General features: G+C 43.2%; 1 protein-coding gene across 1 annotated transcript; it reads right to left on the reverse strand.

Moving 5' to 3' along the window:
- Positions 1–8,326: 8,326 nt before the first annotated feature.
- On the reverse strand, positions 8,327–12,551 carry LOC143282385 (uncharacterized). The gene is made up of 2 exons (XM_076588005.1): positions 12,210–12,551; positions 8,327–8,690 (listed from the first exon to the last, which is right to left on the reverse strand). Exons 1-2 carry the CDS (start codon positions 12,513–12,515, stop codon positions 8,571–8,573), a joined length of 426 nt encoding a protein of 141 aa, XP_076444120.1. The 5' UTR covers positions 12,516–12,551; the 3' UTR covers positions 8,327–8,570.
- Between the last annotated feature and the right edge of the window lie 1,839 nt (positions 12,552–14,390).

Consider the following 14,390-nt stretch of genomic DNA (forward strand, 5'->3'; position numbering starts at 1 on the left):
TCCGTACTCGCCTTGTCGAAATGTGACTCGGTTAAAAAAAAAAGACAAAAAAAAGACGACGGTGCCATGGATTCACCCCCCCCCCCCCCACTTGTAGAATTTCATGTCAAATATTGTATTGTATTGTATTACATTGCAGTGCACTGTATTAGTCTACATTGCATTGAACTGTGTTGTGTTGTGTTGTGTTGTGTTGTGCTGTGCTGTGTTGTGTTGTGCTGTGTTGTGCTGTGTTGTATTGTGTTGTGTTGTGTTGTGTTGCATTGCTTTGCTTTGTGTTGAATTGCAATGGACTGGATTACCCTTTTGTCACAATACGAGCTATGTTGGTCAATGTGAAATTCGGGCTGCTCTCCCCTGGGAGAGCTCTTCACCACTGCACAGCGTTACCCGCTATTTTTTTTATTTTATTTTTTTATTTTTTTTTTTAACCATCAAAGTTGGTTGTTGCTGCTTTTTTGTTTGTTTATTTCTACAAAATTTTGCCAGGGACACTCCTTCTGTTGCTGTGGATTCTTTTAAGTGCGCTATGTGCATGCTGCACACAGGACTTCAATGAACTGTCTGATCCAAAATGCTAGCAACTAGACCACTACTGAAGGTCTAATGGAGAGAGGGTGGTAGGGGGGTGGGTGGTAGGGTGGTGGTGGTGGTGGTGGTATGTGTGTGTGTGTGTGTGGGTGGGTGGGTGGGTGGGGGGGTGTTAAGATTCCGTTCCATGTGGTACTGGAATTAGTGGATTCACGCTGTCTTGCAGGGCGCATCACTACTTGATTTGCTTGGAGGTTTAAATGTTTTACCTTGTACCGTTTCCTTCAACAGTGCATCTTTCTCTCTGTCTTTGTTTCTCCTTATCCGTGTCTTCTTCTGCGTCTGTCTATGTGCACTTGTTGTTTCAGTGTCTGTCTGGTGTTTCCATGTCTCTGTCTCTGTCTGTCTGTTTGTTTGTTTGTCTGTCTGTCTGTCTGTCTCTTTCTCCCTCTCCCTCCCTCTCTCTCTCTCCCTCTGTGTGTGTGTGTGTGTGTGTGTGTGTGTGTGTGTGTGTGTGTGTGTGTGTGTGTGTGTGTGTGTGTGTGTGTGTGTGTGTGTGTGTGTGTGTGTGTGTGTTCGTGTCTGTGTGTCTTTGTGCTGTGTTGTAGTGCGTTTTGTGTTGTGTGTGTGTTGTTGTTGCTGTTGTTATTTCTGTTTTATACGGACAGTATTATGAATATGAAAAGAGACAGAGTTATGATAAGTGTTGTGTGTGTGTTTGTTTTTTTTTGTTTTTTTTTCACGCAGTCTTTCGGGTGAGACGATAAATTTGGAGTCCCGTGCGCAGTATGTTTTCTGCGTGCGTGCGTGCGTAAAAGAACCCATGACAATAATAACTTCCAAGAGACTTGTGCCTGGCCAGAATCTGTAAGAAAAACAAAACAAACCCAAACATTTTGATAGTGGAACATGTACGCTTGCAGATATCTCCGTGGTCAAGATGGACGTGGGGGACAGTTTCAGAAAGTGTTCACCGGCAGATAAAACGCCCCTGATATTCACTTCGGGCAGTAAAGGAAAGGGGAACGGGGGGCGTGACCTTCAGAAAATTGACAGGAAGCTGTGAAGTTTATTTCCAGTAATAGCCGGTCACGTGGGAGGAAAAAGGATGAGTGTGGTGTGTGGGAGGGGGGGTAGGGGAGGGGGGGAGGAGGGGGAGGATGGGCAAGGGGGGGTGGGGGGGAGGGGCACAGGAGGTTGGAGAAGGGTGCTACAATGCACAGAGAGAGAGAGAGAGATATTCAAGATTCAAGATTCAAAAACTTTATTACTCAAGGATAAAGATTTTAGGCATCGCCTAGTCTTCCAACCTGTCCTTGTGACAACAAAAACAGTAACGATAAGACATAACAATAATAACAATAGTAAATACTACCACTACCACTACCACTACTACTACTACTACTACTACTACTAATTATAATTCTAATCAACGGACCATCATCATCATAAAAAATATAATGAAGGGAACACTGTCACACACTCACGCCCACCCACCCACACACATATGCACACACTCATCCCCAAACACAGAGAGAGAGAGAGAGAGAGAGAGAGAGAGAGAGAGAGAGAGAGAGAGAGAGAGAGAGAGAGAGAGAGGCCAACAACTACATACTTCACGAAAAAGTTAAGAACCACTTAAACAAAAACAACAACAAAACAACAAAGGTGTGTTTTCATCAGATAGTTTATACTTACGATGAAGAGATGGTTAAACTATGCCAAGTGCAATTAATGGTCTACCACTGATCTTTCCTCATTGAACACAGTCATTATCAAACGGCTGTTTCAGGCACAAGTACTCCATAAGCAGCTTGACAAAATGATTTTTGAAAAGATCCATGCACCAGCTTCTCAAAATGTACGATGGCTTCGGAACGATAACTGTGTTTTATTTTTCATTGTAAAAAAAAAAAAAAAAAAAAAAAAAAAAAAAGAAAAAAGGGTGGCGGTGGTGGTGGGTGGTTTGGTGGTGGAATAGCGTGTGAGAGAAAACATGTCTGGTTAAAAGTGGTGCTCAGTATATTGACTGAGTACACCGATGTTTATTGAAAATCAAGCATCATTTTACTACTATACCCCCAAGAACAAAAAATAACTGTGCAACTTTTCAAAACGGTCCTTAACTTTTTGCGAACTGTGTAGCTGAACGGAGTTGCCACAGTTGGTGAGTGAAAGGAGGTTAGTCACAGTTAGTGAGTGAATGAAAGGAAGTTCATCACAGTTAAGTGAATGAAAGGAAGTTGGTCACGGGTATGTCAGTGAAAGGAAGTTAGTCACAGTGAGTGAGTGAAAGGAAGTTAGTCACAGTTAAGTGAGTGAAAGGAAGTTAGTCACAGTTAAGTGAGTGAAAGGAAGTTAGTCACAGTTAAGTGAGTGAAAGGAAGTTAGTCACAGTTAGTGAGTGAAAGGAAGTTAGTCACAGTTAAGTGAGTGAAAGGAAGTTAGTCACAGTTAAGTGAGTGAAAAGAAGTTAGTCACAGTTAGTGAGTGAAAGGAAGTTAGTCACAGTTAGTGAGTGAAAGGAAGTTAGTCACAGTTAAGTGAGTGAAAGGAAGTTAGTCACAGTTAGTGAGTGAAAGGAAGTTAGTCACAGTTAAGTGAGTGAAAGGACGTTAGTCACAGTGAGTGAAAGGAAGTTAGTCACAGTTAAGTGAGTGAAAGGAAGTTAGTCACAGTGAGTGAGTGAAGGGAAGTTAGTCACAGTTAGTGAGAAAAAGGAAGTTAGTCACAGTTAGTGAGTGAAAGGAAGTTAGTCACAGTTAAGTGAGTGAAGAGAAGTTAGTCACAGAGAGTGAGTGAAGGGAAGTTAGTCACAGTTAGTGAGAAAAAGGAAGTTAGTCACAGTTAGTGAGTGAAAGGAAGTTGGTCACAGTTAAGTGAGTGAAAAGAAGTTAGTCACAGTGAGTGAAAGGAAGTTAGTCACAGTGAGTGAGTGAAGGGAAGTTAGTCACAGTTATGTGAGTGAAGGGAAGTTAGTCACAGTTATGTGAGTGAAGGGAAGTTAGTCACAGTGAGTGAGTGAAGGGAAGTTAGTCACAGTTATGTGAGTGCAAGAAAGTTAGTCACAGTGAATGATAGGAATATAGTTACAGTTAAGTGAGTGAAAGGAAGTTAGTCACAGAGAGTGTGTGAAAGGAAGTTAGTCACAGAGAGTGTGTGAAAGGAAGTTAGTCACAGAGAGTGAGTGAAAGGAAGTTAGTCACAGAGAGTGAGTGAAAGGAAGTTAGTCACAGATACGTGGGTGAAGGAAGTTAGTCACAGATACGTGGGTGAAGGAAGTTAGTCACAGATACGTGGGTGAAGGAAGTTAGTCACAGATACGTGAGTGAAAGGAAGTTAGTCACAGAGAGTGAGTGAAGGGAAGTTGGTCACAGTGAGTGAGTGAAAGGAAGATAGCCAGAGTTGGTTTATGAAAGGAAGTTAGTGGGGGAAGGGAGGGGTTGGGAGGAGGGGGGTGGCAATAGAGAGCGAGAGAGCGTGGGAATGCACGCGCGTGTGTGTGTAGGTGGAGTGAAAGAAAGAGGATGTAGGTGCACACACACACACACACACACACACACACACACACACACACACACACACACACACACACACACGCTGTTGTCTGGAGAGTCAGGCAGCCCCAGAAGAACACAAAATAACAGAGAGACATATCCCGACACACAATGCCAAAACTACACTGCAGACAAGGCCCCAGTTCTCTGAGGTTCCCCAAATTGCATCAATTTCGGCACATAATTGTAACCATGCCCGCTATCTCAGATCAGACCCTGCTGGAAGGGAAAGGTTATCTCATTCAGCATTGACCTTATTTTGTGTGTGTGGGGGGGGGGGGGGGGGGGGGGGGGGGGGGGGGGGGGGGGGGGTGGAGCTGTGAACGGCATCGTGCATTTGCTGACAATCACTTCTTTGGGATGACGATGACGATGATGACGATGACGATGATGATGATGATTGTGATTCTTCTTCTTTCTCTTCTCGTTATTTCTATCATCAATCATTATTATAATTGTTGTTGTTTTTGTTGTTGTTGTTGTTGCTGCTGTTGTGGTTGTTGTTATTGCTGCTGCTGTTGCTGTTACTGACATCATTGGTATCGTTCTAGACATCATTGTTCTTATTCCAGAGCTGCTAAAATTCTTCCGGTTTGATTTTATGTGACAGCAAATACATTCAGCAGTTTGTTGAATTATAGTTGAATCACACACACACACACACACACACACACACACACACACACACACACACACACACACACACACACCAATCCATCATTCAAACCACAGTCAGAAATAAATATCAATCATTGATAACTCGATCTTATCCATCATAATTATGTATTTCGATCACAACATTTGTCAGGGAGAGTCAGCTACCCAAATTACACCTGTTTGTGTGAGGAGAAGTGCCCTTTTCCAAGGGGACCATTGATTTCAGAAGTTTAAAGCATGATCGATACTGCTTTAAAAGCAATACTGTCCTAAGACAGCAAACAGAGCACAGAGCGGGCGTGTCTGGACTGCAGAAGGAAGAAGGAGAGGGAGTTAATATCGGAGGAGGGGGGTGGGGGGGGGGGGAGGGGAGTGGGGAATACGAGAGGGTGGGGGAGGTGTTTCGAGGGGAAGGGGTGGGTGGATGAAGGACAATAAGGAACGTTTTACTTTTATAAGGGAGGTAACAACACCCCCAGGTGAAGGAAATTGGATGCGTCTGTTGTTTTCTACTGTGGTCTCCCTTTGTACGTGTCCCCTCCCACCACAACTTTTTTTTTTTCCCCTTTCGAATAGTTCCGGTTTAAAGACTTTTTACCATCGCTGCTTTTCTTCTTCTTCTGTTTTCATGTTCTTTTTATTCTGTTTATATTCTGTTATGGGGTACATAGTGGTTTTCAGTGGTGTCAATGACAAAATCACACAACCAAAAATAGTAACATAATTCTTACTATACAACAAATCAAAATGTCATTACATATGAACGTAACAAGCACATCAAGTCGACGTAATTTACAATAGAAATAAGAACCAACATCGAAATTCTATGCACTGTGACAGCAATTTACATTATGGTACAGTATTCTGTAAAAAAAACAAAAAACAAAAAAACTATCCCGTCATGTTCACTGAAGTTTAGATGATCGAACAGTGAGCCACAAGCTATGGTAGTTAACCTGTTGGTATTGTAATCTATTGTACCGTATTTCTCTGCGTCACAACAGACCTGTGCGTGAAATTAGGGCTGCTCTTCCTGTAACGTGCTATTATTGTATCTTATCATATCGTATCATATTGTATATTTTTTGTGTGTGTGTGTGTGTGTGTGCCGTGGAACCTGCAATATGTCGCCTAGAAATGAGTGTGTGAAGGGGGGGGGGGGGGGGGGGGGTAATGTGTGTGTTGGGGCTCGTGTATGTGTATTAATTTTGATTGTGCTTTCATATCTGTGGAACTGCATGTTTATTGCATATCTGTTATGCATGTGTGTGTGAATGTGTATCTGCATATTTTACATTTATTTGCTTATTTATCATCATTATTGTCCTTTTTGTGCGCTTAGAGTCGACTTCATTAAGAATTTGCGCCTTATTATTATTATTTTTATTGATTGATTGATTGATTTACTTATTTATTCTTATTTATCTATTTATTTATTATTCTTTTTTTTCTCTCAAGGCCTGACTAAGCGCGTTGGGTTACGCTGCTGGTCAGGCATCTGCTTGGCAGATGTGGTGTAGCGTATATGGATTTGACCGAACGCAGTGAGGCCTCCTTGAGCTACTGATACTGATACTGGTATTGTATTATTCTATCAAAACAGACCTCTGCGTGAAATTAGGGCTGCTCTTCCTGTAACGTGCTATTATTGTATCTTATCATATCGTATCATATTGTATATTTGTTGTGTGTGTGTGTGTGTGTGCCGTGGAACCTGCAATATGTCGCCTAGAAATGAGTGTGTGAAGGGGGGGGGGGGGGGGGGGGGGGGGGTAATGTGTGTGTTGGGGCTCGTGTATGTGTATTTGATTGTGCTTTCATATCTGTGGAACTGCATGTTTATTGCATATCTGTTATGCATGTGTGTGTGAATGTGTATCTGCAGATTTTACATTTATTTGCTTATTTATCATCATTATTGTCCTTTTTTGTGCGCTTAGAGTCGACCTCATCAAGAATTTGCTCATTATTATTATTATTATTATTGATTGATTGATTGATTTACTTATTTATTCTTATTTATTTATTTATTATTCTTTTTTTTTCTCTCAAGGGCTGACTAAGCGCGTTGGGTTACGCTGCTGGTCAGGCATCTGCTTGGCAGATGTGGTGTAGCGTATACGGATTTGTCCGAACGCAGTGACGCCTCCTTGAGCTATTGAAACTGAAACTGAAACTGTCAAAACAGACCTCTCTGTGTGAAATTCGGGCTGCTCTCCCAGCTCGCCCAGTAACCTGTTAACATTGCAGTTACCTATCATCACTGTATCATATTGAATTGTACTACTCTTACAACAGACTTCTCCGTCTGAAATTCGGGCTGCTCTCCCGATAACCTGTTACTATTGTATCACACTGTATTGTATAATTCTATGTCAAAACCTTTCCGTGTGGAATTCATAACCTGTTATTATTGTACCACACTGTGTTGTATTATTCTATGTAAAAACAGACCTTTTCCGTGTGGAATTCATAACCTGTTATTGTTGTATCATACTGTATTGTATTATTCTATGTCACAACAGACCTCTCTGTGTAAAACTCAGGCTACTCTCTCAGGAAGGAGCGTTGCAATAGTGCAGCGCCACCATTTTTTTTCTTTCCTGGAAGTAAGTTTATTTGTTTTCCCATCAAAGTGGATTTTTTTTTTTACAGATTGAGCTGCTACAACCCTTTAGCTGCCGTGGGTGCTTTTAAGTGCGCTAATGACACCTTGAATGACTAGCGTCCAGATCAGCTTTCAAGGTCTAGTGGAGGGGTGGTGAGAAATACTGGTGTGTGTAGGATTCGATTGGTGCGCATAGTTTCTCTCGCTTTCTAGGCGGACGCTTTATCACCAGGCCACCACTCCATGTAACACACACACACACACACACACACACACACACACACACACACACACACACACACACACACACACACACACACACACACACACACACACACACAAACAACAACCAGCAACAACAAACGGTATGTATATATATATATATATACTTATATTACTATTAATACGTATGTAAACAGGTAAGCGAATCTATTCAACATATTTTTTTCGCCATGCAAATAGGCTACCCGTGCAAGTACATATCCATAAGGTATAATGTTTTGATTACTTTTGTTTTCTGAGCGTTTGGAATTTGCCTTTTGTAGACTTTTAAACAGTGGAAGTTCGCACACAGATCAACTTTCGCTCTGTCTGTCCCTGGGTGCCTCTGTTGAACAGGTCTTTGAGCAGCGGGAGAGAAATACACCCAGGATTGGTACAGATGATAGGACAAAAAACAAAACAAATCAGGTAAAAAAAAAAAAAAAAAAAAAAAGTGGCGCTATACATGATATTAAATTTTCAGTTGGCTGACTAATCAGTCTACCGATCGATCGACTAATCAACGACTCTTAACAGTAAATCATTCAGTCGATCAATCAGTACAAACATTTGTCTGTGTATCTCTCTCTCTCTCTCTCTCTCTCTCTCTCTCTCTCCACTAATCCTTACATTTATCGATCTGCCAACGCAGTTTATTTCATTACTATGATGTCTATTGGGACAGCAACAAGAACAACAACAACAAAAAATCCAATGACTCATTCACTCAGCGAATCTGTTCGCCGGTCCGTCATTTTAACACATCGAAGAACATTCAGCGATTTCAAAGCTTCTTTCTGTTCTTTCTTCCTTTCCTTTACAAAATAACACATCTTTGTTGTTTGTTTCATAGACTGTGAAACCAAGACGTCATGCTATATCTGCTGCTGCTGCTGCTGCTGCTGCTGATGATGATGATGATAAAGACGCCTTCTTGAGGCGTATAGGAAGGGAGGTCAGTTGTAGCCTTGCCAGGCGTAAGAGGAGACAACTCCCATGTCACGGTAGATGGAGGACCTGAGGCGTCTGTCACTGTCCGGGATCTTCTCCTTGGGGACTTTGGTCAGGCGTTCCAACTGGCGTGGAAAGAAAAGAAGGGCAGTGAGGAAGAAAGGTAGACAGACATCATAAAGAGAGAGAGAGAGAGATTCAAGATAGTTTATTCAATTAAGGCCATAGCCCCATATGAATAGGGGGTAATAACAGTTTTACATGTGTCAATGCAACTGGTAATATAAACAATACAACGTCATTCACAACACACTATCAGTGAATCTAAGAAATGAGTGTCTCTCTTAATTGCAGTGCTTTATAAAGATACATAGGAAAACTACGTATGATGTTTTCATCGTTAGATGCCATTAATAAACATAACCGAAACAAACATGGATTTATATAATATTTGGGGGGAATAATTTGGATTCGTAAGTCAGTCAACACGGGACATTTTAAAACAAAGTGAACTTCATCCTTTCTTGATTCTTTGCACAATGGGCACAATTGTTCAGAATGACATGTTGCTTTGTAACGATATCTGTGTGTGTTTACTTCAGAGAGAGAGAGAGAGAGAGAGAGAGAGAGAGAGAGAGAGAGAGAGAGAGAGAGAGAGAGAGAGGAAAACAAATAATTCTTTCGTTGACATACTAAGATGGTGTGATCGGTGTAGTAGCATCAATGTACCCCGTCCCCTTCCCCACCCCCTACCCCGGCTGAGATTTACCCCCGGGATCATTCAGTTTCAGTTTCTCATGGCGGTGCCACCGTGTTTGGACTAATCCATATATGCTTTACCGCATCTGCTAGGCAGATGCCTGACAGCAGCATAACCTAACGCGCTAGTCAGGCATTGTGTGCATGCATGTATATTTGTGCACTTGTCAAAAGAATTTTTTTTCCTGCAGAATTTTGTCAAACGATAACACTTTTTGTTGAAATGGTCTCTTTTTTTTTTCAGGGACGCGAAATGCATGCTGTAAGTTTGGGGAGGGGTAGCTAATAGCTAGCTTGTACTTGGAACTGAGTCAGTTCTATAATTAATGTTTTTGTCCTCTATGTATCTATCACTTTACTATCTTTCATTGTGATTGCTTTTTTCATCATTCTTTGTTAATGTTTTACATAAACCTAAGGTAGGCTCCTAAGTCCTGATCAGCGCTTTGGGTTTGTGTGGAAGATTAGTCATTTTCTTCTTTTCATTTTAATACAGCATATGTCGTGTAGCATAACACGTGCACTTGTCCGCACGTTTTGACACCTCCTTAATTAAAACTGAAAACCGAATTGAACAGAGACAACAACCATCTACATCGCAACATGCCGGAAACATAAAGATAAGTAACTCTCGGCGTACATTGTACTGAAAACCCCAAAGCTTGCTATTGCCTCTATTACCTACAAACTACTACTGCGGGTTAAAAAAAAAAAAAAAAAGGGGGGGGGGGGCGTGCGGGGGGGGGCGTGGGGGGGGGGACGGGGGTGACATGTGAGGGAAGTGGGGAGAGGGGTGGGGGTGTGAGGGGTTCTAAGAGGTTACGAACTTTCGCCAACTGGAATCTGAGTAGAGAATAGGGAGTGCAAAACGGCCACCACTTTCACCGCTCTGGGGGCAGCGGCGTCCACGTTCAGGCTTCAGGTCTGTTTGCAGCAGGACTGGAGTAAGCAACCCTCATCCACCACACTGGAGGGTTGAATCTAAACTGAGGGACGTACGTTCAGGTGTGAAGGGGGCCACATTTACCCATGGGGTAATTAACTCATCGAATGAATAACTCATTCTATAAAGATCCCGAGATTAATCTAGACTAGCCTGAATGAAAAAAAAAAAAAAAAAAAGAGACAGAGAAATTAAAACAACAACAACAACAACAACAAACGCTGAACAACAAAAATGACGGTAAAATGATTATGCAGAAAAATGGGCGACTTAAAGGGGAGGGGCAGATTATTGATAGGTCATCATGATACACCCCCCTACCTATAGATAATTATATTTAGAACTGAAGTTGGTAAAATCCTACAAATGGTGGGGTGGCAATTTTGAAATTTAGCCACGGGGTCTGTCCTGAGTGGTCTTAACAGGCTTCGGAGTAAACAAGAAGAAGCCAGATATTACCCCAGGATAAACCAGAGGAAGCCAGATATGACCCGAAGGTAAACAATAGGTAGTCAGATGTGACCCCGGGGAAAACAAGAGGTAGCCAGATATGACCCCGGGGTAAACAAGAGGTAGCCAGATATGACCTCAAGCAAACAAGAGGCAGCCAGATATGACCCCGGGGAAAACAATAGGTAGCCAGATATGACCCCGGGGAAAACAAGAGGTAGCCAGATATGAGTTTCAGTTTCAGTTTCACTTTCGCAAGGAGGCGTCACTGCGTTCGGACAAATCCATACACGCTACACCACATCTGTTGAGCAGATGCCTGACCAGCAGCATAACCCAACGCGCTTAGTCAGGCCTTGAGTGCATGCTTACATATTTGTGTACCTATGAAAGTGGATTTCATTTTACGTAATTTAGCCAGAGGACAACACTCTCGTTGCCATGGGTTCTTTTTCAGTGCGCCAAGTGCGTGCTGCACACGGGACCTCGGTTTATCGTCTCATCCGAAAGACTAGACGCTCAGTTTGATTTTCCAGTCAAACTTAGGAGAAAGGGCGAGAGCGGGATTCGAACCCACACCCTCACGGACTCTCTGTATTGGCAGCTGAGCGTCTTAACCATTCTGCCACCTTCCTCCTTCCTCCAGATATGACCCCGGGGAAAACAAGAGGTAGCCAGATATGATCCCAGGGAAAACAATAGGTAGTCAGATATGACCTCAAGCAAAGAAGAGGTAGCCAGATATGATCCTGGGGTAAACAAGAGATATAGCCAGATATGACCCCAGGGTAAACGAGAGGTAGCCAGATATGACCCCGGGGAAAACAGGTGGCAGCCAGATATGATCCCAGGGTAAAAACCAGCCCGGATACGATTAGGCAGCTACACCAGGATAAAGTATGATGCGTGTGCGTGTGCATTTGTGCACGTGACTCTGTGTGTGTGTGTGTGTGTGTGTGTGTGTGGGTGCGCGCGCGTTTGCAGGCTGGATAAAAAGAAAAAAAAAGTACAAAAAATGGCGGCGCTCTCTCTGAAGCAATACAATACAATGTGATAAGAAACTCTAGGGGGAACTGGACAATACAAGTTCTTCAGAGAATATCTTCTTCTTCTTCTTCGTTCGTTCGTTTGGGCTGCAACTCCCACGTTCACTCGTATGCACACGAGTGGGCTTTTACGTGTATGACCATTTTTACCCCGCCTTGTAGGCAGCCATACTCCGCTCTCGGGGGGCTTCACAGAATATAATGCAATATAACGCAATGCAATGCAATTCAATACAATACTATGGTATTGTAATGCAATGAAACGGAATACAATACAATACAAATCAATACTACTCTATACAATACATTGCAATACAATTATTCCCTCCATCAACCCATACCCCATCAGCCCCCCCCTCCCCCCACCCTCTCCCCCCAAAAAGAACAAATAAACAAACAAAAGAACTCCCCCAGCCCACACGCACACCTCTATCTCTCTCTCTCACCATGGCATCGATCTCATCCTGGCTCAGACTCTTCATGTGTTTGCTGGCTGAAGACGAAGACGAAGAAGAAGAAGAAAACTGTCCCCGGGGCTTTCTGGAAGAGGTGGCGGTGGTGGTGGTGGTGTAGAGCCGTTTCACCGCCTGGTCGATGCGGTCCTCGGACAGTGTCTGGTGACCCAGGCCAAACCGGGGCCTCAGGATGGTCCCCCAGGGCAGTTTGCTGCTAGTGGGGCGAACGGAGGGGGAGGAGGAGGAGGGGAAGGAGGAGGAGGCCGTGGGTGGGTTCTGGGTGGTGGTGGTGGTCATGGTTTGCTCTAACGCTGTCTGTTGGGAAGTCGTCTTTTTTTTCTTTTTTTTTTGTGAGGGGAGGGGTAGGGGGGCGGGGCGTGGGGTGAGGTGGGGGATGGGGTGAGGGGGGGGGGTATTATTAGACTAGATTTAGTTCAACTTAATTCATCTTTGTCAACCTGTGTGTGTGTGTGTGTGTGTGTGTGTGTGTGTGTGTGTGTGTGTGTGTGTGTGTGTGTGTGTGTGTGTGTGTCTTTCTGTCTGTATCTGTGTCCTGTGTCTGAGTGTCTGTGTGTGTCTTTGTGTGTGTTGTGTGTCAATGTGTGTGTCTTTGTGTGTGTGTGTGTATGTGTGTGTGTGTGTGTATCTGTGTGTCTGTGTCTTTACCTGCGTGTCTGTGTGACCGTGTCTGTGTTTGTCTCTGTGTGTCTATCTGTGTTCCCGAGGCTGTCTGTCTGTCTGTATGTATGTGAATGCGTCCCCCCCCCTCCCCCAACACAAACAAAAAACAACAAAAACAAGAGAGAGAGAGAGAGAGAGAGAGAGAGAGAGAGAGAGAGAGAGAGAGAGAGAGAGAGAGAGAGAGAGAGAGAGAGAGAGAATAACAGCAGCAAGAAACAATATTGCTTTCATATCGCCGGACTGTTTTTTAAATTTTTTTTATGCATTTCACCTAAATGTGTACGTCGATTAATCCCAAATTCAAATCACACAAGCACGCACGTTGCACACAGGCACGCAACGCATGCACACACATGCAGACATATATGCAATACAGATACATGCATTCATGAACCCTCGCATACCACTCACACACTCACACACGCACGAACACACATACACAGACACATACACACAGACACAGACACACACACACACACACATCTAAAATCACACATGTGGATAGACGTTAAGCAAAACAACAACAACAACAACACATACACACACACATAGAGGCACGCTCACACATACACATACACACACATACATGCACACACTCATTCTCACTAGGAACACACGGATACACGCACGAACACACGCGCACACAAACACACACACACACACACACACACACACACACACACACACACACACACACACACACACACACACACACACACACTTTCTCATTAATGTCTCGATATCGCATGAATTACCGCAACATGTCCAATCCACCCCTCAATACCTTCATATAAATGACATCGGCACATGAAAAGACACAACTTCACAGCATTAGCGAAGTACAGATGAATGGCAGTTCGATGTAAATTTCACTGTACTGTATAATGATAATGCCATAATGAGCATCAAAATCTTATGCAGTATTTTTTTTTTCTGTTTCACTATGCAATGGAGAGAAGAAGAAGAAGAAGAAGAAGAAGAAGAAGAAGAAGAAGAAGAAGAAAAAAAAAAGCCAAAAATATCTCCCACCTGTTCCTTGGATCACAGTCGGAGTGCATTCAAAGTTTTTAATGCCATGCTATGTTGATCAGCAGCCTCATGATACACCAAGGGAACGCAACTTTCCTGACAACACTGAAAGTTACAGTGCAGAACACTTTGCACAGTAAGTAGCTCATGATAACAATTTCCTAAAGACCCCCACCCCCACCCCCTCCCTCCCTCCTGGCGCGAAAGTAAATGTTGATTCCCGGATTTGTGTGTGTGTGTGTGTGTGTGTGTGTGTGTGTGTGTGTGTGTGTGTGTGTGCTTTTTTTCTTGTCTTTTTTGTTGTTGTTGTTGTTGTTATCTTGTGCATGAATTTTTACCTGAACACGTATCACATTAGCGAGACACCCGCATACACACACGCGCGTGCACACACATACATGCGAAAGGCGCACACACACACATACATACGTGCACATTACCGCCCTCCATTTTTTCCCACCG

This window comes from Babylonia areolata, chromosome 5 (assembly GCF_041734735.1).
Source record: "Babylonia areolata isolate BAREFJ2019XMU chromosome 5, ASM4173473v1, whole genome shotgun sequence".
Taxonomy (NCBI): domain Eukaryota; kingdom Metazoa; phylum Mollusca; class Gastropoda; order Neogastropoda; family Buccinidae; genus Babylonia; species Babylonia areolata.